Genomic DNA, 26033 nt, shown 5'->3' with positions numbered 1-26033 from the left:
ATTAGTTCCACTAAGCTCTTTTACAACAAACAACACAGAAAAGGTTGATCGATTCCTCTCAAATTCTACACAGACGGATAGCAACGTGACCAAGGTTAGATCTCCTCTCCTGGCACAATGTTCAAAAAAGCTGTGTCCTATTATTTCAGAGTGCCATTTATGGAAAATGCACATATATTATTGACAGACACAAAAGTCATTTATTCAGATTCCTTTGTTTCCCGGATGGCTATAGAAGGCTATGAATATTGGTTGAAGTTGACTGACTTGAAAAGTGTGTGGGGAACAAGAAATTGGCAAATAAAGGGAAATTAAGATTTGTTTAGAGCATGCCTGATTTATTTAAAAATATCATTTGAACATATAACTGTACAACAGACAAGTTGTTTAGGCTTAGCACAAATGAAGGAATTGAATGTGCCCAGTATTCCTGACCCTGCTAGATTTTACAAATGGCAAAAGGACATAAATGCAACTGAAGATCAGCTTGATGAATGGGTCCAAAATGGCCGCTTAATGTTTCACTTTCACGTCCTGGTGGTTGGTTACTGTGGCCAATAGATACCAATTTGTGTCATACACGTTTAGTAAACTCCACTGGAGGTTTTAGAATAAGTAGGCCAGACCCTTACTACATGTCATCGGAACACGCGGGTATAGTAACGACATACAGTGTAGGGAAACTATGCCAGCAATGGTTGAAACGTTTCTCACTCGATGCTGTTAAAGAACACCTCAGTCTCCTGTCTAATAATACGGACTTACAGTATTTCCTGCTAGGCCCCAGAAAACAACACAGAAAGCGCTTCTTATATGCAGTCTATGATGACATTTGGAAGCTTTCTCAAGAAGAAGCTGATGCCCAGTTAAGGTAAATAGATCAGGAAAATTTACAGAAGGCATTAACTGTTGTAGATAACAGGATTAATACCCTGTCCGACTGGATATACACCTTAAAGAGCATTGTCTCTTCTGCAATAGACATAGTACAGAGTGACATGTCCTCTTTATTCCATGGACAGAGTCAACTAAGATCCATCATGCAGTTAGGTTGGACAATACAAACACTGAAAACAGGTTGCGTTCCCTGGCAACACGTGGGCGCGAGAGATATATTTCCCACATTTTATTTAACGCAACAACAACTACTAATGGCTAAAAAAAGAAGCGACTTATGTCATGTCAAATACTGAGAAATTAGAAAAGTTGCCTTTTACTGTGGCTGAAATACCATCTGCTGACTGGTTAATACACAGGTCATCAATCTGCCTATTTCAACACTTCAATTCACATCCTGCTTAAGACACATTTCAGTGGGCAGATATGAAAAGCTAGGAGATGGTTACATACACGAGGTGTGGGAGCTACCCTTCTCGTGCAAATATCTCAGTGGCAAGAGAGAGGTCTTTCTTAGCGGTAGTGAATGCGAGACTTGACAGCCATTCGATGGTTTGTAAACAGCCGTCCTTGCACGGGCGTGCAATGCTTCAGCAGAGAACTTGGCTTGTTATCTGAAGGGAGTTCCAGTCCCCTTGATTAGACCTGCGTTCCAGGTGCTCTTGAACAGCAGCTAGGTCCTTCTTAATAGTGAGAGCTGTTGTGGGATGCAAGGCAGAATAGTTTATGTCGTTTCGGTCTCCAAAATTGTTACATGCTTCGGGAATGTACTTTTTCCTCCTACACGACAGAGGGAAGTAACTGAGATTTGGCCCCATATCGCTACTTCAAATGTGAATTTTGACAAGTTGAGCAGGCGCAAGCCTTTACTGTTTCAAAAACATGTGGCGGTTATATTTGCACACAAGACCTATGCGCTTCAGGTTGCAAGGAATCCTGCTAGGTTCCCCAATTCCCAGAGCAAGTCACAGCCCCAACCTAGGTAGGCACAGACTCTCCCCATGCCCATCCTACTGGCTGTGTATGATGCAGGCTGTTGTGTTCTCTTTTCCCACAGTATAGGATCGACTTGTGCCCTATGTGCCCTTCGGCCTCTCTGTCTGAACGAGACACTGGCTCTCGTTATTCTGAGAATGCCTACTTGTTTATCACCAGGAGCTTTCCTGGCCAGTAGTACAGTCTAATATTAGGGATTGCCAGGCCCCGTCATATACCCCCCCACCGTAACTTCGCTAGTGCAATGCACAGCGTGCCACCATCCCAGTGCAGAACTCTCACCTCAGCCTCAATCTTCCTGAATAAATCTGTAGGGACTCTGAAATGTCCGTTTTGTTTTGTAGTGCATATAGGAAGTGCAGGGGGCCATCATCTTATACAATGCCGCTGGGGAGAGTCCACCAGTGCTCCACTTCCAGTCGCAGGCGATTCAGCTGCGGCAAGACATTTCTATGGAGAAACTCTTGCGGATCCCAGGTGGTATAAATTCCCAGATATGTGAATCCCCCTGTCTTTATCAGTGCTGCACAGTTTGAGGGGAGTCGCAGCACCCATCCCACCAAGGGAATTACTATTGACTTGGTCCAGTTTATTCTGTAGTCTGAGTGGCAACCAAAGATATGGAAGATCTGCATCAGTCGGGCAAAGAGCTGGGGGTGTGGATGGGAGGGAGGGATTTTGGTTATGTATAGTAATATGTCGTCTGCGTCTATTGAAAAACGCTCCTCCCAATCGCCCTTCAATGTTAAGCCCCATACCAATGGGTCTTGACAGACCCAAGCCGCTAACGGCTCGAGCGCCAGATCAAAGATCATAGGAGAGAGGGGGCATCCCCGTCTAGTCCCCTTGTAGAGAGGGAAGGCCCAAGATGTCACCCTGTTGACTAAATATTGCCACAGGTCTGTGGTATAAGAGTTTGACCCATTGACAAAACTTGGGCCCAAAGCCGAACCTACTGACCACAGTGAAAATGTAGGGCCATTCTACACTACTGAATGCCCTTTTAGCGTCAAGCAACAACAGCGCCCCCTGCTGCGCCTAGGGGGAGGCGGTTGAGTGGAGAGCTCTATACAGGCTCCTAAGATTTAGCCGTGTACTCATTTGAGGTATAAAGCCCGACTGGTCTGGGTGGACTATGGAGCTGATCACTCTATGTTATCTATTTTCCAGCATCTTAGCCAATACTTTGGCCTCCATACTTAACAAGGATATAGGTCTATATGAGCCGCAATCCGTCAGCGGTTTGCCTTTCTTAAGTATAACTACTACTGTGGCTACCCTCTGCTCAGCTTTTTTTTCTGAGCATCCATTTTAGTTCCCGGTCGAGTTCGATGGAGGTATCAAGGGTTGATCCTTGGGGGTAAGGTTAGATCCCATGAAGGCCCCCGTAGTCGGACCTCCAACTGGGAATGATCAGAAATGCCTCTGGCTAGGTGTGTTGCCGCTTGAAAGCTAGCCGGGTGTGCATGGTGTGAAGATATAAACTAGACAGGAGAGGCTCGCATGTGGGGCGAGAGGTAAGTGTACTGTGGTATGCTGGGGCTGTGTTCCCTCCATAAGTCCATCAACCCCATTGCTGCCACAAACGTCTGCAGTCCTCCCCGATAGTCTCTCACACTGTTCCCGCCCATCCTATCTAGTTTGGGGTCCATTACTGCATTCATGTTTCCTCCCAATATTAAGAGTACCTGTGACATCTGTGAAAGCAGATCACTGATTGCGGGTAGTGTGGCACTGTGAAGCCTAGGAGAAATATAGACCAAGCATATGTTTAAATGAATGCCATGTATCGGCCCTGTGGGTCATGCACAATGCGTTGGGAAATTAGCAGCACCGATCTCCTAACTAGGATCCTGGCCCCATGTGCATCTATGGAATATCCAGAGTGTGCCACTAGTGTATATCCAAAGCGATCAAGGGCTTTGTATACGTTGTCCTGGAGATGCGTTTCGTGGTGCAGCACCAAGTCTGGGGTGCATCTGCACAGGTTTTGCATCACCAGGGTGCACTAAATTTTGCTGCCCATGACGTTTACATTCCATGACCATACCGTGAGTCCGGTTAGTGCCATTCGTGACGATGTGTAGTGTGGTGTGTATTGTTATTAGTGTTTGGTGTGTCCCTCCCTGCTTCCAACAACCCCATATCTCCAACAGGCTTACAGGGCCATGCATGTTAAGATAAGTAATACCAACTGTGTAACACAACTCTAACTTTCAAAATCCCATCTTCCCCCCCCGCCCTGCTACCCTACACTGTAGGCTCTGAACTGCTCACCACCCTAATTTGCAGAGTGCCTGCCACCCGCATTTTGTGGGAATGCTAGGTAGGGTTGGCTGGCTTCAGCACAATAGGATGAACCAGCACGTTAGTCATGCCTCATCCCTTTCTCATCTGTGGATGATGTTCACATTGCTCGTCGTACTTCCGGGCCGGCAGCTACTTCCCCTGCGGCCCAAACCAATCAGAGCCAGGATGCGGCAAGCCTGGTTTAGTTTCTGTCCACAGAGGCCAATGCCCCCTCATTCGTCTCATCTTCATCCCCTGTCCCCGGCTCCTCTGTGAGCCCAGCACTCGGGGGAAGAAGGGGGGTGTCAGGGTCAGCAGAACTTGTTCCCCCTTGCCCATCAGGGCTCCCTCATGTAGTCAGGTCGCCCTCCGCTGCATCTGTTTTGCTGCTGTCTGTTCTGCTTTGGGACCGATCCCCACTGTGATCCACCTCCTGCAGCACGCCACCCCTCCAGCTAGTTCCAAGCCTCTTCAGAAGCAGAGAACAGCCATGATTTCACCTCTGCTATCACATGTAGTTTAGCAGGGTATGAATCATATATTTGAGTTCTTTAGCACAGAGTGCTTTTTTTTTTTTTTTACCTCCTCGGCTCTGTCGCTGCACCTGAAGAGTGAAGTGTGGGAAAAAGCAGACAAAGTCATTCTCAAACTTCAAGTCACCATGGGGCCTGGCCGCTTGGAGCATGGCGTCTCTATCTCTGTAGTTAAAGATCCTGGCTCTTATAGTCCGTGGCGGGGCACCTGGTCTCGGTGATGGTATCCGCTCTCTGTGGGCTTGTTCCACCGAGATGAACTTAGAGAGTCGCTTAGGCTGGAGGGAGTTAAGTATCAAGTCCTCCAGGAATAAGTCAAAGCTGGGGCCCTCTGCCCCATCGAGGACCCCAACCACTCAGAGGTTCTTTCTGCGATCCATGCCCTCCTGATCTTTCAGTCAGGCCGCCGTGAGAGCTTGTTGCTGTACCAGCCGCTGGACTTGCGCCTCCATTTTCTTAGACTTGTGTTGTAACATATTTATATGATATTCGACTTCCATTACCTTTTTGGAGATTCTTTTGAAGTCTGCTATGAGGAGGGTCACCTCCACAGTCACTGCATCAGTTTTCAGATCCAAGGTCCATTTTAGGCCCATGCTGGCAGCCAAAATGGAGCCCTGGGAGGGCGCCTCCACCTCAGATGCTTTTGTCCCCTGGCTCGCCTTCGTTGCAGGCAGTTTCGGAAAGGCGTACCGTAGGAAGTTGGCTCTGTATATACTATCTCAAAGTAAGAGATAGTGTGCACAGAGTCCAAGGGTTCCCCTCAGAGGTTGATAGTGGCAAAATTAGATAATAATAATGCTCTGTTCTGTGGTAGCGTGGTCGAGCAGTAGACTTATCAGAGGGTAGTGTTAAGCATTTGTTGTACACACACAGGCAATAAATGAGGAACACACACTCAAAGACAATTCCAGGCCAATAGGTTTTTATATAGAAAAATATATTTTCTTAATTTATTTTAGAACCACAAGACTCAAGATTTGAGGTAAGTACATAAAACGCAAGGTATTTCACACAGGTAATGATACAACTTTGATTAAAAAAAGTAGTACACACAGTTTTAGTTAAAATGGCAATAAGCTATTTTAAAAGTGGACACAGTGCAAAAATCAACAGTTGCTGGGGGAGGTAAGTTTGGTTAAGTTTCTCAGGTAAGTAAAGCACTTACACAGCCAGTCTCCTGGGCATAGGCAGCCCACCGTTGTGGGTTCAAGGCAACCCCAAAGTCACCGCACCAGCAACACAGGGCCGGTCAGGTGCAGAGGTCAAAGGAGGGCCCAAAACACATAGGCGCCTATGGAGAACAGGGGTGCTCTGGTTCCAGTCTGCTAGCAGGTAAGTACCTGCGTCCTTGGGGAGCAGACGGGGGAGTTTTAGTAGAGCACTGGGTGGGCACACAAAACACACCCGCAGCAGCACAGGGGCGGTGAGGTGCAGTGTGCAAAGTAGGCATCGGGTTTCCTATTGAAAGCAATGGAGGGACCCGGGGGTCACTTAGGCGATACAGGCAGGGCACATGGGACTTCTCTGGCCAGCCACTGACTGGGCTAGGAAGAGGGCCGTCTGCTGGTCACTCCTGCACTGGAAGGTGGTTCCTCTCGGTCCTGGGAGCTACAGGTGCAGTGCTTGGTCCAGGCATCGGGTTCCTTGTTACCAGGCAGTCATGGTCAGGGGGAGCCTCTGGATCCTCTCTGCAGGCATCGCTGTGGGGGTCGACTCAAGTTACCCACGTCATCGTAGTCGCCTGGGAATCCTCTCTGCAGTGTTAGTTCTCTAGAGCTCGAGCCGGGGGCATCGGGTGCAGAGTGTAAAGTCTCACGCTTCTGGCAGGAACAGAGAGTTCTTTCAAAGTTCCAAAGTTTTTGCAGTTTTTTAACAGTGCCGCTGCTCTCAGAAGTTTCTTGGTCCTTCGGGTTCAGGGCAGTCCAACGAGTCCTCAGAGGTCGCTGGTCCCTGTCGGATGCATCGCTGTGCAGGTTCTGAGTCTGGAGACAGGCTGGTAGGGCTGGGGCCAAGTCAGTTGTTGTCTCCGTTGTCTCTGCGGGGCTTTCAGGTCAGCAGTCCTTCTTCTTGTTGTAGGAATCTGATTTCCTGGGTTCAGGGTCACCCCTAAATACTAAATTTAGGGGTGTGTTTAGGTCATGGGGGCAGTAGCTAATGGCTACTGTCCTGTAGGGTGGCTAAACCCTCTTTGTGCCGCCTCCCTGAGGGGAGGGGGGCACATCACTATTCCTATTGGGGGAAATCCTCCAAACGGAGGATTTCTAAAGACAGGGGTCACCTCAACTCAGGACACCTTAGGGGCTGTCCTGACTGATGGGTGACACCTCCTTGTTTTTCTCATTATCCTCTCCTGCCTTGCCGCCAAAAGTGGGGGCAGTGGCCAGAAGGGTGGGCATCTCCACTAGCTGGGATGCCCCGTGGTACTGTAACAACAGGCATGAGCCTTTGAGGCTCACCACCAGGTGTTACAGTTCTATCAGGGGGAGGTGAGAAGCACCTCCACCCAGTACTGGCTTTGTCTCTGGCCACAAAGTGACAAAGGCACTCACCCCATGTGGCCAAAAACTCGTCTGGTTGTGGCAGGCTGACAGAAACTGGTCAGCCTAGCACTAGGAGTCGGACTGGTATTCAGTGGGCATCTCTAAGATGCCCTCTGGGTGTATTTTACAATAAATCTCACACTGGCATCAGTGTACATTTATTGTGCTGAGAAGTTTGATACTAAACTTCCCAGATTTCAGTGTAGCCATTATGGAACTGTGGAGTTCGTGTTTGACAAACTCCCAGACCATATACTCTTTATGGCTACCCTGCACTTACAATGTCTAAGGTTCTGCTTAGACACTGTAGGGGCATGGTGCTCATGCACTTATGCCCTCACCTGTGGTATAGTGCACACTGTCTTAGGGCTGCAAGAGGGGTGACTTACCTATGCCACAGGCAGTGAGAGGTGGGCATGGCACTCTGAAGGGAGTGCCATGTCGACAGTCATTTTCTCCCCACCAGCACACACACGCTGGGAGGCAGTGTAGTGTGCATGTGCTGTGTGATGGGTCTCCAGGGTGGCATAAGACATGCTGCAGCCCTTAGAGACCTTCCCTGGCAACAAGGCTCTTGGTACCACGGATAACATTTACAAGGGACTTATCTGTGTGCCAGGGCTGTGCCAATTGTGGGAACAAAGGTACAGTTTGGGGGAAGAACACTGGTGCTGGGGCCTGGTTAGCAGGGTCCTAGCACACTTTCAATCATTACTGGCATCAACAAAAGGCAAAAAGTCAGGGGGTAACCATGCCAAGTAAGGCATTTCCTTACACATACTTGTCTATCTTGTTGGTTTGAGTGAGCGTGTGGCATTTTGTCCTAACCATGTTGACTCGGGGGCTCCCCTGAAGCCCCTCGAGCTGCGCTCAACCGTTGTACAGGGCTGCCGCTGAGCCCGACTCAGATCAGTATCCGGGATCGCAGGTCCTCACCTCTACACTCGCAGCTTCAGATCAGCCTCTCCCTCTGGGCAGCACCGTTCAGCGTCTTCTCACCCCTCTACCCCACGTGCCCCCTTCAGTGTACCAAGCGCTGATCTGATGCCCAAGCTATTACTGGAGTCTCTGGGAGGAGGGTGGTGGGAGAACCAGGACCCCGATGGGCTTCCCCAAGCATCTGTCCTGTGTCTTGTGCTGTGTTTGGGGGGGGGGTCACCTCACTGTGCGCTGCCCAATCTCTTTTGCTGTCAAGTCTACCAAGACCAGGTCAGCTGTTCGGCCATTCAAAAGGACACAAATGAAGTTCCAACTAAATTTTTGCAAACTGTTAGGCAGTGGTAGAAACTGTACCCTCATTTTTTATTTATCAATGTTATCAAATAACAATATCATCTTAACAAGAGCAGAAGTTCATTCCCTCAACAGGTGGCCTGCAAAACCTATTAGTTGGCAGAAAAAAACACCTGTTAATTTTACTATATGAAGAACACCAACTCTGATGATTGTCTTACAAGGTGAGAAAGGAGAAAATTACACTGGGTACTGGCTAAGTGTGAAATTGAATTAATGGCTCATATGAACAGCTTTTGATTTTCTAAACTGAAACCTTTAAGGTTAATGAAGGAATAACTTCACCCCAATTAACCTCACATGTTTCTACCAAGAGGAAATGCTATTCCTCAGATAGCTAGGTTTTCATGCTGATGACGCTAACTAAATTTAAAGTGCTATTTGGATTTGACATGTTTTACAGCAACATAGTTGTGGTCAATCTTAGTTAAAGCTGCACAGGAGTTATCACTTGTGCGTGCCTTCTATAATGATCACACCATTGCAGAAAATGTTGCATTCAAACTTTAAATTGTATTACTTTAGTTTTCATTTAAACAGTAGTTACTGAATAGGTTTCACTGATTAACTCATCTTTGATTTAAGCAGTAATTGTGTTAAAACCATGAAATTTCACCTTCATTAAACGTTTGACAATGGCTTTATGTAGTAAAGTGCCACTTTTTGACATGGTCGCCCCCACTTTCTGCCCGATATATGATGCAATTTCAACTGACAGTGCACTGGGTTCCTGCTAACCAGGTCCTCAGTGTCAGATCTCTTTCCCTAAAACTGTATAATTGTTCCCCAATTGACAAAATCACCCCATAGGTCCTTACTAAACGGTACACCTAGTGCCTAAGGCATGGGTACCAAAGAGGGCCCCCAAGAGCTGCAGTATGTATTGTGCCACCCTCAGGGACCCCTTATCTAGCACATGCAAACTGCCACTGCAGGCTCTGTGTCTAGGTGCAGCTAAAAGTGAAAACACGACATAGCACACAGCCTGTGTGCAGTGTCCCCTAACACTGCGTGCAATATATGTAAGTCACCCCTACAAAAGGCCTTCCAGCCCTAAGGCAGGGTGCATTATATTTAATGTGAGGGCATATCTGCACAAGCAGATATGACCCTGCTATGCCTGTTGATTCTTAGACATAGTGAGTAAACAGGGAAGCCATTTTAACTACATGTCCTGACTGTGGTCATTACAACTTCCCCAGCTATATGATGGTTTCACAGAAACTAAATGCCAGTGACGGATTTGTTAATGCACGTCCCCAGAGGACACCTTAGAGGTGCCCCCTGAATCCCTACAAACTACCTGTGTTCAGACTGACTAGTTTGAGCAGACCTGCCACCACTGTACAAGATTCTGACCTCCTAAGGTGAGGTACTTTGCTCTCAGGCGATTGACCACAAAGTCTGCTCTGAGAGATGTGTTATACACCCCACCCAACAGGATGACCTGCAAATCTTCATTCCAAGGCAGGGGGCTTCAAAGAGGCCCGCTGCCCTTGATACGCAGATCTGGCTTCCATCACAAGGGAGATGCCATACCCCCAACCGCCCTGCCCCAAGAACCGGTATGGCGTGTTTGTGTGGCCCGACCCTTGCCCAGTACTTACCTTAAGTCCAGGAGACTGGCCTCGTCAATTGCTGTACTGTAGCTGATTTGACATCTTTGATTTCCTCAATAAGACTGCATTACAGGTTTCAGAAACTGTACGGTGTCGACTTTTCTTACAAAATGTAAATAACTGAATGAACTGTTTCTGGTGATAAAAAAGTGTGTGTGTGTTAGTGTGTGTGTGTTAAGCCTCACGCTGCTCATACACACTACAGCTTTATAGAGCACTTAAGGATTGCATAGCAAGCCCTGTCCACTGGTAAGTGAACCCCTGGACTCTTCACAATATATCTCATTTTTATATATCATATAAAAAGCCAGCTTCCTACATTTTAAATTATGGTGTTGACATTCTAATTGGCAGATCGGTTTATATTTTATACAGGAATTATATTCCAAGACATAGTCACTCTTGATGTCACAATTAAATCAAAGTTGGTTCAGCTTCACATTTTGCAATTCTGAAAGGGCAATTTCATGTCCAAAGCCTTTATTCAGTCTTAAGGAAACCAGTTTTGTCTCAACTGTATGAACGGGCAGGGGCCACAGTGTATATGGATATCCTAAGGCCATTAGGTAGACCAAGTACAGGCTGCAGTAGTCTGTGACCGGTGTGGCCCAGTCCTGCCATGCAGGGCTCTGGCACAGGTGTGGTTCCAGCTGAGATGGTCTCCTTGGGCAGCAGTGATGGCATGGGCCTTACCTGGGTCAAGACAGCAGATGCAGCCCCAATCAGGCCGATGTGAGTATATTGATAGAAACAGCCATGTCCAGGTCAGTGGTAACTGCAGCCATGACTCATGTACATGATGATCAGGGCAGATGCAGCCCTGACTAGACCAAGGGCAGTTGCAGCCCCTGACGAGACCAAAGGCAGTTGCAGCCCCTGACGAGACCAAAGGCAGTTGCAGCCCTGATTTGGCTATACACAGCCTGTTCAACCCTGATCAGGCCAAAGGCAATTGAGCCAAGCGATGATCACAGTAGATAAGGCCAAAGGCACATATATTTGAAATGGTGCCCACTAGAAACCAATGGTGCGAGACCAGGAAGACCCTCTGCAGCAAGGGTAGCTTTTGAGCTCGCTCTCAGGTAATCAGCTCTCGGGAAGTTCCCAGGGACACAGTAAACCTCTCTCCCCAGTCCAGGGACATGCTGGGTCTTTATTCTCATGGACAGTCTCTCTTCCTGCAAGTCAGGCAGGCATCTTCCCCCTGTCAGCAGACAGGGTTCAAAGAACCTCAGATACTCGGATCCTCAGGCGAGGTCCCCTCACCTCAGGCAGACTGGCTGTCAAGCTGATCCTAGCCACAGTCCTTAGAGTTCTCTGTGATGCAGTCTCTTCCCTCAACATAAATGACTTGTACCTGGAACAAAGTGGGATGGTTTTGATCCCACATTTATACACATGTTACAAAGAGGAGGTGTGGATCCACTGTGCTAAACTGTAGAGCTCAATTGAGGGGTCCTTCCTTCAAGTGACCTCCTCAGGCTGCTCTCCAGAAACACTTTTTTATACAGTGATACTTCTCACAGCAGGTAGCAATGGGGCTGTCCCCAAACAGAAGAACCCACAACACAGGCATGCGGAGGTGTGGGATAACTGAACCTGGAAGTCACCAGCTCAACTGAAGCAGTAATCAAGGCCAATTAAATGGACAAGACTGACCTAGAAACTTCCTCAGCACACACAACAGAATTGCAGTCCCACATCTCACTCCTACCATCAACAAAATTATAGTACTTAGGAAACCTCATCAGAAGCCTTTTGCTAACATAACCCCTCACATCATTTCTAAAGGTGACTCAATCCTCCTTACTTCAGTGTTTGGATCGTCTCCACCCAGCCACATGAATGCAGGCAATACACTTTCACCTTCTGGGAAAACAGTTCTTGCCCTTCACATTGTGCTGTGATAGGCCAGGATCATCCAAAATAGATCCTAATGTGTGCTACATACACCACACATGCTTTCAACATATACACAGGGTCCAGGTGCAAGGTTGTGGTTATACACGTAAGAGCAGAACTTCACACAAGTACGGCCAATAGGCCTCACTCCCAGAAATACAAATAAAAAATGTCTGATCACACTATTGAGCCCTTCAAAACATGTTATGCTGTCAGGGACAGTAATCTTTTGGCCATAATGGAGGCACGCCTGATGTGCCCTTCCGGGACACATGACATTTCAATGGAGTTACACAGTTAGAAACAGACCTAGCCCCTAGTGTGCACGGTTAGATTACCACATTGCAAGAGACAAAACAAAAGTTGGGATAGATACACAAGTAGTGAGACACTTAGGGCAGGAGACAATCCTATACCAACAAAGAGGGGTTTATGTTTTTTTTTGCTAAGGTCTTTCTAAATACTTTATTTTGACCTACGGTGTGGTATGCCTGAAATCTCATTATACAAATTACAGTTTAGAATTCACAATAAATCATTTTTTTTTTCAAAAAATTAAATGTGTACATTGTCTGGAAAGAAATGTTAAAGGGTTAGTGGAATACCGCCTCATGTAAAAATAGAAAGGAAAAGGGTCTCTGGGATTTATAGGAAAGTATTGGGCTCACATGGAGAATGGCAACTGGAGGATAATACAAGCAGGCAGATCTAATAATGCACTGTCTGGCAAGTAAACTAATAAGCACTTCTCATCTCACTCTCGCCTTTGGAGGGTGCCAGTCTGGCTAGGGGTTGAAACATGATTCAGTTAGTGGGTCACTCGCCTGGAGCTCAAGTGCCTCTAATAGCCTTTAGGCACATGAAAGGATAATGGGGCACGAATCCCTGCCCGAATTTGTCCTTCTTTTGAACTGGAGGAACAAGTGAAAACTGGGTTGTTTAGCTTCTGTTCATGATAGTCATTCCCTTCTTACCTCATTTAAGAGTTGTCAAGGTACTGAACAAGACACTGTTCTGGGATTTAAAAAGCTGCATGGCTTCTCTTCGTGCTACCAGTTTCAGTCCCTGCTCTAAATGTTATTTAGCTTCGTCTGAGTCATTCATTTTGTATTATTCTTAACTTCCGAGTATTGACATTTATAGCTGGCAAGGCCTTTTGAGTTTATCTCCTTTTTAGTGTAAACACAAACTGTGCCACTGCGCAGCATGTGGCCATCTATCCTTGAATTAGAGTGTCTAGCCAGAGACAATGAGAACATCCTCAAAGCAACAGGGGTTTAATTTTGCCCAAAAGGTCCACGCGGGTACCAGAGCAGAGCTCTTGGACGAATAGGATAGGCAAAAATGCATGTCTCTCTGAGGGCAGATAACAGCTGTAATGCCCAGCAGACTCCACCAACTAAAATGCATCTGCACACCAGAATAGCACTTTCCTAAAGGTTCACCAGAGCCTTGAACCTTTAAGTGCTGATATAACGCAGGCAGCAAGTCATTTCACAGCAAAGGCATGGGTCATCAGGATGGTGCCAAATGTTCTGGAATCAGGAAGTTTTACTTTTCCTATAAGTCCCAAGAGGCCCCCAAGCTGGGGTTCTCTGTGGCACTTCTAGACCCATTTTCTGTACTCATACATACACCAGATGCTTCATAGTGCCTAAAGGATGTGTATCTTCCTTGCTCTGGATATTCAGTGATATGTATTTGTATAGCGAATGGTGCATCCAGAAGAGTATCTTAGTGCATAGTCTACATACCCCGACTGTTTAACATTTTCTTCTTGGTTGGAGCCCAAGTATGAGTATTATGATGACTGTTAAGTGTGTGTCAACTGATTTTGAACATGGAACACTAGCAAGAGGTGGACAAGAGGACAGTGAAGAATTAGTGATAGTCCTTCTTTCAAGTGTTCTCCTACGGCTGTTCCCCAGACATGGCCTTTGTGAAGAGTGATGCTTCCCACAGCAGGTAGCAAAGATGCTGTCTCCACACTGGAGCACATGTCCCTGATAATGTTCCTCATACTTTGAGAACACATGAATTAGCCCAAAATGTAAGTACAAATTTAAAAAAAGTAAAAGGTATGATAAAAACTCAAGATGAAGAGCATCTTGAAAATGTGAGATTCTCTAAATCCACATGTGGGGTCAGAGAGGCAACACATATGTGGGTCCTTTTCACCCACATGCTTAAGTTTTTTCTTGAGATTAAAGTATCTGGACTTGCAAAGTTGCACTTGATAAAAAATTAGATTTTTTTTTACTGTTTTTATTTTAATAATGTAAAGTCATACAGCAAAAAATCAGAGCACTGCATGCCACAATGGGAGTAAAGACCACATACTACTGGCATGCCAAGAGAAGGAGAGTCCACAATATTACTTAGCTCTTCGAAGTGCCTGTTTACCCAAGTTGAATGCCATGTAGGTGGTGAAAAACATGGATTTAGATTTAGTGACTTTGTCCCTGTCAAACAATCTATAGGAGATAGTTAGTCAGGCCATACATTGATAACCAGAAAGGAAAACTCACCCCTGAAAAGTACAAACCTTCCTCTGCAGCGAAGGCTGCTGAAGTAAAAAACTGCATGTAAATTACGACTAAAAGCTAGGGAAATCATCACCCTATTCTAAATCAGTAATTAAGCTTGAAAGAAAATGTTTACTACAGCAAAATTAAAATTCCAATAAGATAGGATACCAGACAGTTGATGTGATTTAGCCAAATAAAACTGCATCAAAGCGAGACACGAGGAAAATAGCCCTACTTTTGGGTTCAAGTATGCTCAGTCTAATTTTAGAATTAAGAAACTTAAAAAGCAATGCCAATGGAAGGATGGAGTGGCAAGTCAGGATCAAAATAGGCTCTGTCCCTCGCTGCACTTTACCAAAATACTTCTCCCCAATCATCAGAAAAAAAGGAGATGATTTGGTGCTCTGCAGAGAGTCCTTCAACAACCAAGAGTAAATATAGAGACAAAATCCCAAACCCTACCGACAGGACTCTAAATGTGCCCCACTACCTTCATTGAGATCTCAGCACTGAATAGAAAGTCAGAGCCTGCAGAGAACGGTGCAGCAAAACACTGCTCACAATAAAAAAATCTTAAATGCCCAAAGTAACTCACCACGTTCGTCTAGACATTTGAGTAGTCCTTATTTGTTTTGGCACTGGGGGAACAGAATTATCAATGCCTCATCAACCAAAGAACTGAAGGAACACCAGCAAAAGAAAGAAACCAGTATTCAGGAGGTCTGCTGGTGTCTCTATTCTTCAAAAATGAAATTAACTCTTGCCCAAATAGCTGACCACATTCAATAAGCAGTGCATTTAAGCCAAAGAAAATAAAATTGTCACTTCCAACTTGGATGCAAAACTGGTATGTGAGTTTGCCTAGCATGGAAGGGGCCAACAGTTCAGGAAACCCCATGAAATAATGTTATGCAAAATAACCCGGGAAAAGAAAAATATAGACACAGAATCGGGGATCCCATGTCCAAATACAATTCAGCAAGAGGTGAAAGGCCTAAATGGTGACAATGGTGTGTGGATTTCATCATACAATGGATATACTATGCAAGAACAGGCAAAGAGATTGGTCGAGGTAGTGTGAACATTTCCAAGCGTGTTTCTCATCACAGAATCAAACTAATCACGCCACAAAGATAAGGGGAAATTGTGCTAATTCCATGTTATGACAAAAACCATTATATGTGAAACTAGAAAGGCAAATCCACGTGCAGAGCTCCTTACCAAGTTTGAAGCCCTTTAGCTTTGACTAAAAGAGTCCAATCTCTGCCAATGTACACAAAAACCTAGAAATCTATGAGAGCAAAAAACAAACGTTAACAAAAAATGTTAACAAAACAAAACATAAGAGCTAGCAAAAATCAAGGACAAGGCATGGGATGTCTGTACCGATCCAAAAGGAACAATAAAGGCAAAGCCAATAGGGATTGCCAACACAAGATCTATTGGCTTTGCTAATGTTCTTTAACCATGTTGTACAAGAGCACGGCTGCTGTGCACTGTGTAGTATACTCTGTTATTGTATAGTGTGGCATGGCTTCTCATTGTATTGTATGGTATAACATGTCACTGTATGGTATGGAATGGTAAGGGAGAGAGGGATCATAAGCCCCAGGAACAGAGGGTGAGAGGGAGGGGTGCGAAGGTACACGGAGGGTGGGAGTGAGGGAGCGGGTAAAAGCAGGAAGAGAACAGAATAGCATGCCTGAAATACCACTAAAATACCAAAAGTCATAAAAATTTAAGTGACTGGCACACTCCCTATAACATGGCCTGTCATTGTACGGTATGGATTGTGGAGAATCTGTATGGCGAAGTGTGTGGGGCATCAAGAGTCCTAACGGAACGGTGAGCGGGACTTAGGGTTCTATCATGTAGAAATAAAGTACATTTAGAATATAAATTGCAGAACTGCTCGTTGAACTTGTATCGAAGAGGGAGCTTTAGACTGACAACAATGAAGCATATGCTTAACCTCTCCACATACTGTATGTCAATACATCTACGTATGACATTTAAAGGTGTTCTTAACTATTGGATTTAGGACACTTAACTCACTGAACCCTCGTGTTGGTTCAGTGACTATGTGTGCTTCCTTCTTTTATTAGTGGCCGTTGGTCACGGTGGGTGCGACAGAGACTGAGAGGTTTGCTCCTCGCGTGAGCTTGGAGTGTAGTGGCACGTTCCCCACAGCCATCACCCATGAGGTGCAAACTGAAAATCCAATTCCACCACCAGTAATGGGCGTTAGGCAGCAAGGAAGCCGTTAGGCTCGGTGAGAGGCGGATTCAATATGCAAAGTACAAGCACAATTACGCAACCGTGCCAACCCCTCGGCCATGCCATTCGGTAGCTGAAAGAAGCCCTGTGTAATGAGGTCCCGTTTCACTCTAGGGCACTTGCTTGGGAAGGGAAAGCTGCGCACGCGGGTGATGGGAGGAGAGTGGAGGCTGTAAGGAGCTGCATGCTCGGTCACTAAGAGCCTGTCCGTTGTCAGGCAACCAAGCTACAACAAGGCGCTGGCGCGCCCAACACCAAAGACCGACACAGGCCACCGAACGGGACAAAAGCAGCTCCACGCAGACCCGGCTGTCTAAGCCGCGCGTGACTCCCACTGGGCGCTGTGCAAGAACGGCTGCACAAGTGCATCTACAACTGGAAAGCACGCTTCGAGCGGGGTGTATGTGGGCACAGAAGGGGCGCTGGCAGTTCAACACAAAAACATAAGGAAATCCTACAGACTAAACAAGTGCCCTAAACTGCATAAATTGATCATGAATAACAAATTGTACCGCTGCGAAACCATGGCAAGATCTAAATTCTTAAACGAAACCTTGGAAGGAAGATGGCACACCCTACAAGAGACTGCCCGGTGCCCGTTTATGAATGTCAGATTGGGGCAGATGCTACTATAGGCACCAACGCAGCATAAGCAACAGCTGGAAACTAAATAGAGCATATAGTGTTGCAGCCGAGAGGCAGGTTAACTAAAGTGAGAACTATCTGCTGTCTTTATTTACGCCTCCTTGTATACCGGTGCCACTATCAAAGTTTTCGTTGTTGTTGGAATACATTTCAGTTCGAAAATCTTAATTGAATTGCTAAATACAAAATAAATGAGGTTCCACGAAGAAAGTATATCATTAAGGAACAATTTTTTGAAGGTTCAAGAATAACATAGCGCGATCTTATGTAAAATTCATGTAATAAAAAAAAAGGAATCAGGATATACATCATCTAATAATTTGTTTGACTTTCCCTGACAGTTAATCGAAGGTTTCAAGACACGAGTAGTGTTAACAAATGCACAATAGTCCAAAATACTTTTCTGAGCTTCAGCAGATAACATTTGCTCTATAGATCGGCTAGAAGATTGGTCCGCAATGAGGGGACATATGTAAAAAGGGCTAGCCATCCTTTCCTTGACTGCCAACACAGGTTGCATCTGCTGATTTTGACACTTTCGCAGACTAACCAACCTGAAGAATTCTCTTCACAAGAATGTAATGTCTGATGCTGCACTTATTCGGACAATAATTAGCATCACATAAATGTGATGTCTAACTTCTGAACCCAGTGTTTAAAGTCAAAGGTTCTCATTACTGTCCTAGGAAAAAATGTTCCTATGATGTTTCATAATGTCCATTATTGCACCGGGAGTGTGCCGTGGAGTACCATGAAAAATTAATGCCAAACTTTACAATAGAGTACAAAAAGGTGGGTTTGCGCATGAGGAGCATGTTGGACACCCACAATTGTTCCCTTTGATCAGAAGAACGGCCGTACAAGGTCATTTTCCCATATGATAGCAACCTTTGAAGACTCACATTATTTTAATGGCAAAACAAACTGAATCTGTAGTGCAATCATCAACGAATATGCTCTGAATCATAAAACACATACTCTAGTCTAAGCTTCCAGCGCAGAGTTCACACAACAACCGCTCCTCCACTTTCTTTCCTGAATTATACAAACAAGCTCTACATAAGAGAACCAGCTTATTTTTTCAAATTGCAACAGTTGCAGATATCCTCGGCCATGTTGCTCCTGCATCTCAAACCCTGGGATCACACTATGCGAGCCTTTTGACCCCTCCTTCTCTCTAAATCAGTTTTAAACAGTAAACGTAGCCCCTCAAGCATTCCAACGATTTGAGCCACCCGCATTTGCCCCAGAAAGTCTGAGTGATATGATGCCACAGCAATAGCAGTTGTTTTGCTCTATAAATGTTGCGTAGCATAAAATAAATGCAAAATATAGTAACTAACTGATTTCTGCTCCAGGGGTGTGGCTTCTGTGTAAAGTGTACGTGTGTAAAGCAGTTAAGCCACCAATAACCAATAGGGGGGAAAGTCAATTTTCCTGCATTCTGAGGGATCACTGTTTGGCACCAAAAAGGAAGGCAGGGATAAACTACCTGTAAGTGAATTACCTGATTAAACGGTGAATCAAATGAAGGGGTGGAGAAACGGAGCCCCAAATGCTCAGTATGGGAAACAGAAAGGCCTAATTAACATAACAGGATGTTGTCCTCTTTTTTATCATTTTTGCAAGCATCTTATTAACCACATGTATGTGTGCTCCATCTGTACCCTTCTTCTGGAGACTGAACAGTGATGAAAATTACAAAGTGCAGAGGTGGGCAGAAGAATGAACGCCACAGATTCCTATGGTAGTCTTTCTTTTTCGGCACAATATTAAGATCAATTTATGTAATCACAGGTTTGTTTCATTATGTGCGTGTTAATAGAAAACCTGCCTTTTGTTTTAACAATAAGCTTGCAGTGTTCATACTCAAGCCAGGTAAAAAGAGGACAGTGGAGTTCAATGTCTCTATGAACGACTATCATGTGTGAACCGCCAAACAACCTTAACTTTGATGTACAAAATGCATGAGCTGATGCATCAGAACTACTATTGCTATTTCTTGGGTAGCTTTAAAGCAGCATTGCGTTACGGTCATCAGCAGCATTATAGAAGACAACAACCATAAGGTTATCAGACTGGTCCTTTCCCAAATGGTGCAGTCTAGAATTAAATGATGATGCCTCTGCAGATATACAAAGCAAGACTAAGCGTGTATGTTCCATCTTGGATTTCACCAATGAGATGTACTTGAGTTTCAAGGCAGAATAAGCAAGCAATCTATTGTCACTGCTGATCCTACAGAAGATAACACATCACTAAAATGTAATGGAACCAGTTTATTATCTGAACAAGCTATCACTTTTGTGTCTTCTGAGAAGCAGCCCATGATTATTAATCTGACATATAGTACTGGAGCAGGTGTCAAACAAGCAGTAGACAGTTACAGTATGTAAAGATGAGTTTCATATGTTTAACCTGAGCCAACGAGTGGTCCTTTTGCGCCACTTAAATCAAAACACTTCAGCTTTTGGATCTGTTATGTGAGCTGTTCTTTTGGTGAACTTAAACCAATAAAAGGATATTTAGGCCCCTGAACAGTAGACGAAAAGTTACTGCTTTCACTTTGACCAGGAGATAGTTCCAGGCCTTGGCTTCCAGTAAGGAGAATATAATGCCTCCTGGTCTTTCCTTGAGGAACTTGGATCCCACTGCCAAAAACAGTAATGTAAATTGTAGGGTTTTGCTTGGCTGGTACCATCTGACCTTATTTTGCACAAGAGAGGGGAGCCTTTGCACTACCAAACTCTAAATGTTATAAGAGTTTCCAAATCACTGGTCTCAATATATACCAATGCGGAAAGGGATATGCACCTAGGTAAATTAGTGTGACCCTTTCATTGAATGGATGCATTAGTAAGATTCTCCCCACTAGTACTACCAGTGGCATGCTTCATCATTAGATCCTCACCCACTGTGCTTAGTGTGAGTAGGTGGGCTCAATGCAAGTTAGTAAGCGGAGCCCTTACTAAAACGTAAGTGGAAGTTAAAAAGACCGTCAAGATCCTACTTCTTGTTTATTAATAAGGCCCTTTAGCTGAGATAAAAACAGTGTGATATATAAAAGGTGCAATGATCCCTAACATCTAGAATTCAAAAAGGTTGACATGTTTAAGCTCATCTCAAGTGCCACTCAGGGTCAGTAGGCTTTCTTCGGGACCAACTACATCTGTAGAAATACTACAGATTATAATATGTACCGGTTCCTAATGCTGGTCTACACAGTGTGCTAAATAGGAAGTATGCAATCATACAGACAATATAGGAATTTTTCCAATTAATGGTCTCTGAAAGAGAAAAAACACAAAAAATTGTTGTTAAGGGGAAGTTACTGCCCCTGTTCATGCTTTGACTCATTCTTATGCACACTGTAAATCTTGTGTGCAAAACAAAGCATGCAGTCACGTGTTTCTCCAGACGATAGACTCAACAAATATATGCACATAAACAGACATGAAAAAATAATAAATAGCCAATAGTGTTAATCATGCACACTAATGTGAATCAAACCATATGTCATGTCTATGATGCCTACATAGCTCTTAAGGATTCAGGCTCCATGAGGCGGGGAGGGAGTGAGCAGATTCCTTGTAGTCACACTCTATAGAGGTAGGAAACAATCTGAACTTCTGCAGTAGGAAAGGTAGGGAAGTTTTTGTGCGAGATGCACTTAGTTGAGCATAATGGCTTAAATGTCAATTAAAAGGTTTTGTTGTTATGCAACCCAGTTGCGCTTATTTTATCGTCCACGAAAGGATCAGTGAATACGCAGGGATTTAAACTTTTGATCACGATATCAGACTGACTGTTGCAGTCCGCCAAGTCACCAGGCATGAATCATGACAAACAAGGGCCCGCCTTTTTTGGGGGGGACGGGGCTTTAGAAACATTGTCACCACCAAGTTCTGCAAATACTGCAGCTTCTGCAACAGGTTATGCTGGAGAATTTGATACACTATTGAAATAACCAGTTTGGATAGTACCAATGCTCGTGCGACCTGGAACCTTTGGAGAGGAGGGAAGGGGATAGTAAATAAACTCTGCGCCAGGTGCTCATTGTGAGGATAAGGAATGTTTTCCAGTATCATAATCACTGTTTTTGCATTTTGATCAACTCATCTCACTCAAGCTTCATTTGGTAATAACAAGTAGCTATTTCTGCAAAATGTACACTCCTTTCTTTCCCAGCAACAAAAGGGGCGGATCAGCTTAAAGCAGCCAGTCCACGTCTCCAAAACAAGAAAGAGCAATGCTATGGAACATACTGCTGCGTGAAGGTGCGCTTTGCGTGTAATTCACGAAATCACTACAAACTTTATAGGCAACATTGGACTTAGCCAGTGAGATAAAGGGAACGGTCAAAGCTCTACATACAACACACGCTACGGTACATGTACACAAGAAATAAAACAAAACAGAATGCTGCCCAGAATTAGCACACTCAGTAGGCTCTGGTATTTCCACTGCTCGTTACTGTGCCAGGTGTGACCCTTGGAGATGCTCATACAGAAGTCCAGATTTAGATTACTAGCACACCATGTCAACAGACGTAAAGTGTAGCACTTAATTTCTCTTGCAGTGTACGGATAACCACGCAGTTAATTACGCTGAGTTTTGCAGTCTGCACAGGCCCCTCTATTAGTTCATATTGGGCACTTGAAGGTGACCGCTTGTTGCTGCGCTCCCTAGCCCTCAAGTCAGCTCAGAAAACTATCCTGCGTTGCAGTTGCCCATGCCCGCGCTGTACCTGCTCCTGCGCCGCCCTGCACAGCCGCCGCCGCCGCTGGACTCTCACTGCCAATGGCAACCAGCACCAGCGAGACCAACGCCTGCAGCCACCGGCAGCAGAACCAGCTGGCTACCGTCGGCGACAGCGCCCCCCGGGTCCCGGAGGAGTCACTGCGGCTTCCACATCGGGGAAGACTAGCTTTGCACGGCTACGAGCTGGCTTTTATTTCACCTATTTCACCTAAAATGCGCTAGCGGGCGGAACATATTTTCTGTTTCTACTTTTTAAACATTCTTCGTGCTTCGCAATAGGTGCAGTGGTTAATATAGTGAGTTTCATAGTCTGAAAAGGCAACGTTCCACTGCTTGCAAAGCAAACTTTTCTGCCTAATATGGCCGCGGTCTGGCTACGTAATACAATTAGTAGTAGTCTAGTTGTGAGAGATGTCAAAGGGAGTCACAGTCGACCATTCCATGCTCTGAAGTGGCGGGGGTATATTATTTTAACCGCTGTTCCGTTTTTGCTCTGCTTCCTAGTGCGAAGCCTTTCAGCTTGGCTCCAGCGATCGGTAATGTCCTGTATGTAGCGAGTGACTGCGGGACGCCCCAGGCCTGACGGCTGTGTTTGAGTTAGGCTGAGAAATTTACTCTGTCCACCCCTAGCGTGGTCTCTCCGGGCGGAGGCGGTCTGTTGACAGCGGCGGAAGACGATGGCGGCTCGTGGGACCTAGGGCTCGTCGGCTCTTGGAGTTCCTCTGCACTTTGTAATACTGTCCTCCTCGCCCCGTGTAGCCATGGCGGCAGCCGGCAGTAGCAGCGGGAGCAGTGTGGCCCAGAAGACTTGGGAGATGGCGAACAGCATGCAGGAGGCGCAGAGCATCGACGAGATCTACAAGTACGACAAGAAGCAGCAGCAGGAGATCCTGGCAGCCAAGCCCTGGACGAAAGAGTGAGCGCGGGGTCCGGCGGGAGGGCGCAACGCGAGGGCCGCGAAGGGCGTGAGAATTCGAGAGTGGTGGCTTCTCAGACGCCGTTCACGGGGCGTGCGTTTCACTTTTTGGAAAGCAGGATCCTAGCGGTGTCCCCTATTTCCCCATCCCAATAAATCAGACCGCACTGGTTTAGTTTTAGAAAACGTAAAATCACAGGAGATTATTACAGTTAAATCGTGCAGTAATTGCCGTTCTTTATAGCGACATGTGTCCTACATGCAAATAACTGTATTTATGTGGTTTCACTAGTCCCTCCGAGAGATCGCTCGTGTTTACTTTGTTTTATTTTGTGCCCCTCTCCTCCGGTTCTGTCTCCCTGATGATGTTTGTTATAGTTACCTTACAGAGTACAACAAAAGTGAAACCTAAAAAACCCCTCAAAAACATTGACGTTAGTTAGATATAGTTTAGTTAGCAAGGTATAACCACACAAATAATATCACCCGACGTTAAAATTACATAATTGATGACTTCTCAGTGGCTTAATTGACGACATCTTTGATGACCTTATCTAATGTTTCTGACAATGTTCTTTAGGTCTTTTTTTACTGGAGGAAATCCAGTAAGCTACACTTGTGCCCAATTTTATATTGCCATTCAAGTGATAATGGACATGCCCTTTCGCAACATATAATACATAATGACTCGGCTCACACCCATTAGCTGGATGTCACCATCTTTTTACGGCGTTGCCCGCCTAATAAAGTTCCTCCATTCATTTTACTGGGGTCACCCACTTTATACACCTGGAATACCACCCGGGCCCCCCCCCCCCCAAAAAAAAAATCAATTGTTCTTCATTCATCCTAATGGGATCTCTCTCTTAAACACCTCACGTGACTTGCAATTTTCACTCGAGGGTGTCGGTTATCCCTTACCTACTAATAAGGCACCTCCACCCAGGCCATATAGACAACTCTTCAAAGTTTGGTAAAATGCACTGCGCATAATTCTGAGATAATCTGAAACAAGTACAACCTTAAAGCCCTGGTTACAACTACAGTAAGACCTAGACTATCTCTAAGTGGGTCTATATTGTACATTATTTAACAATGTACAGTGCCTCAAAATAGTCAGGGAAATACTGCAAATAAATGTTCACATCTTATAAGTCCTCAGTTCACATAGAATCTGTCTGTAACACTGTGTGACATGTATTTGACATGGGAAGTGCCCAAATATCCACAGGTGTATAATCAATTAGGAGCAGAAGCTTTCGTTTTTCTCACAGACAACAGCCTTTTTCTTTAAAAAGTGCCTTTGCAATCCACACCTACTGTACTCAGCCTTTACCTTGTTTAACATAGAGTATTGATTGCACCCGAAACTTTAGTGGTAGGTGAATTGCTCACCTTACAACTTTTGCAATGCACAACTAGACTTGGCACTAGGGCCTAGGCAATTTGTATTCTGTGCACCAACACGTATACACACTGCAGTTCTGTGCTTTGTATGACAATAGACCCCTTAGTACCAACTTAAGTTTTAACAATTATGTAAAGGTTTCTTGGGTAATGTAAATAGCAGTATCATGGATGATCTTATCAAAGATATAATATAACATGAGTGGTATAATATGTGAGGTCATAAGAAATGCATGATGAGGATGTAACTTATAGTTGCTTGACTAAACTAGAACTGGAGAATTTCATTGTTTCTTATGTTTTACCTGAGACAGTGCATGTGCTGTGATTTGCGAGTCTCTTGTAAATTTAAAAAAAAAAAAAAAAGTTACAAAGGTCTTAGAGCCCACCCATTACTTATCACTACTTACCACTGGTTAGCAGTGAAGTAACTATAATTTATTTGCTTTTCATTGATCTGTGCCTCCTGCTTTCACTTTCTTTTCTTGTTTTTGTCCATTTTGTGGAGTGTGGACCAAGTACATCTTCCTGCCTGCGGCCAGTGTTCTTCCAATGGCCCTGTGCTTGCAGAGGCACTTATTTTGACGCTTTCTTGTTTAGCAATCCATAAGAGCGCATCCTTTTGCAGGCTGTCTCTGTTTGCCCCTCACACCATGCCCGTATTCTGTTTTTGCCTGACCCCAGCCCTCACGCCACCTCTCTCCTATTGCTACTTGCCCACTCTTCCCTGTTGCTTGCCCTGTCCACTACCCCCTCCTCCCCTGGCCGTGATTGACCTATGATTGTTTAACCCTCCTTAATCCCGCTCATTCCCTGTCATAGCTTGATCTGTAGCCTGCTCCTTTACCCTTCCTTTCTTACTCGTAACCCCTCCAGCCTGACATCCATTATTTTCCCTGGAGTTTACTATCTCTGAAGAGAGCCTCTAGCTTTTGTATAAAATCGGGTTATTGGTTGACCGGGGTGGAAGCCTTTCTCAACCAACAACCACAATCCTTCTTGGGGTGTACCACAAAAGTCACCAAGTTAACCTGTGCTTAACCCTCTGGTAGCTTAGCACAAAGCAGTCCCGCTTAATTTAGAGGCAATGTGTAAAATGTTTATGCAGCACTCAAACAATAATAAAGTGAAAACGCAACACAAGGAAAAATACCACACCAATTTAGAAAAATAGATTACATTTTTATAAATGAAATTACACCAAAACAAATTACATCCAACCAGTAGAACTGGAGTTATCGAGTTTCACAGTTATTAGAGAAAATAGTACCCAAAAGCACAAAACGCCAACTCCTGTGATCTCGTCGCACAGGACTTGGACAGTCACATGTTCAGGCCAAACGCGATGGAGCGCATGCCGTTTAAAGGATAGAGTTCGGCCCACTAGAAGGTGCACCTGGATGTACTTGAGACTGTGGATGTGAGGT

At 45.1% G+C, this 26033-nt stretch overlaps 2 protein-coding genes across 3 annotated transcripts in view; one reads left to right on the top strand and one right to left on the bottom strand.

The window, feature by feature from the left end:
• CSPP1 (centrosome and spindle pole associated protein 1) overlaps positions 1 to 22358 on the bottom strand; it is a 976424-nt gene extending 954066 nt beyond the window's left edge. For both annotated transcript variants that reach the window (XM_069220290.1, XM_069220291.1), the window contains exon 1: positions 22270 to 22358. The gene's annotated coding sequence lies outside the window, so the exon portion shown is untranslated. The remainder of the gene's footprint in view (positions 1 to 22269) is intronic.
• A 569-nt stretch (positions 22359 to 22927) lies between these two features.
• Positions 22928 to 26033, top strand: part of COPS5 (COP9 signalosome subunit 5) — a 157693-nt gene continuing 154587 nt past the window's right edge. Inside the window, exon 1 of the mRNA XM_069220292.1 lies at positions 22928 to 23199. Within this exon, the coding sequence (XP_069076393.1) occupies positions 23045 to 23199 (155 nt within the window). The 5' untranslated portion in view covers positions 22928 to 23044. The remainder of the gene's footprint in view (positions 23200 to 26033) is intronic.

Source organism: Pleurodeles waltl, chromosome 2_2 (assembly GCF_031143425.1).
Source record: "Pleurodeles waltl isolate 20211129_DDA chromosome 2_2, aPleWal1.hap1.20221129, whole genome shotgun sequence".
Classification (NCBI taxonomy): Eukaryota; Metazoa; Chordata; class Amphibia; order Caudata; family Salamandridae; genus Pleurodeles; species Pleurodeles waltl.
The sequence above is the reverse complement of the archived record's forward strand: the minus strand, read 5'-3'. Positions and strand labels throughout refer to the sequence as shown.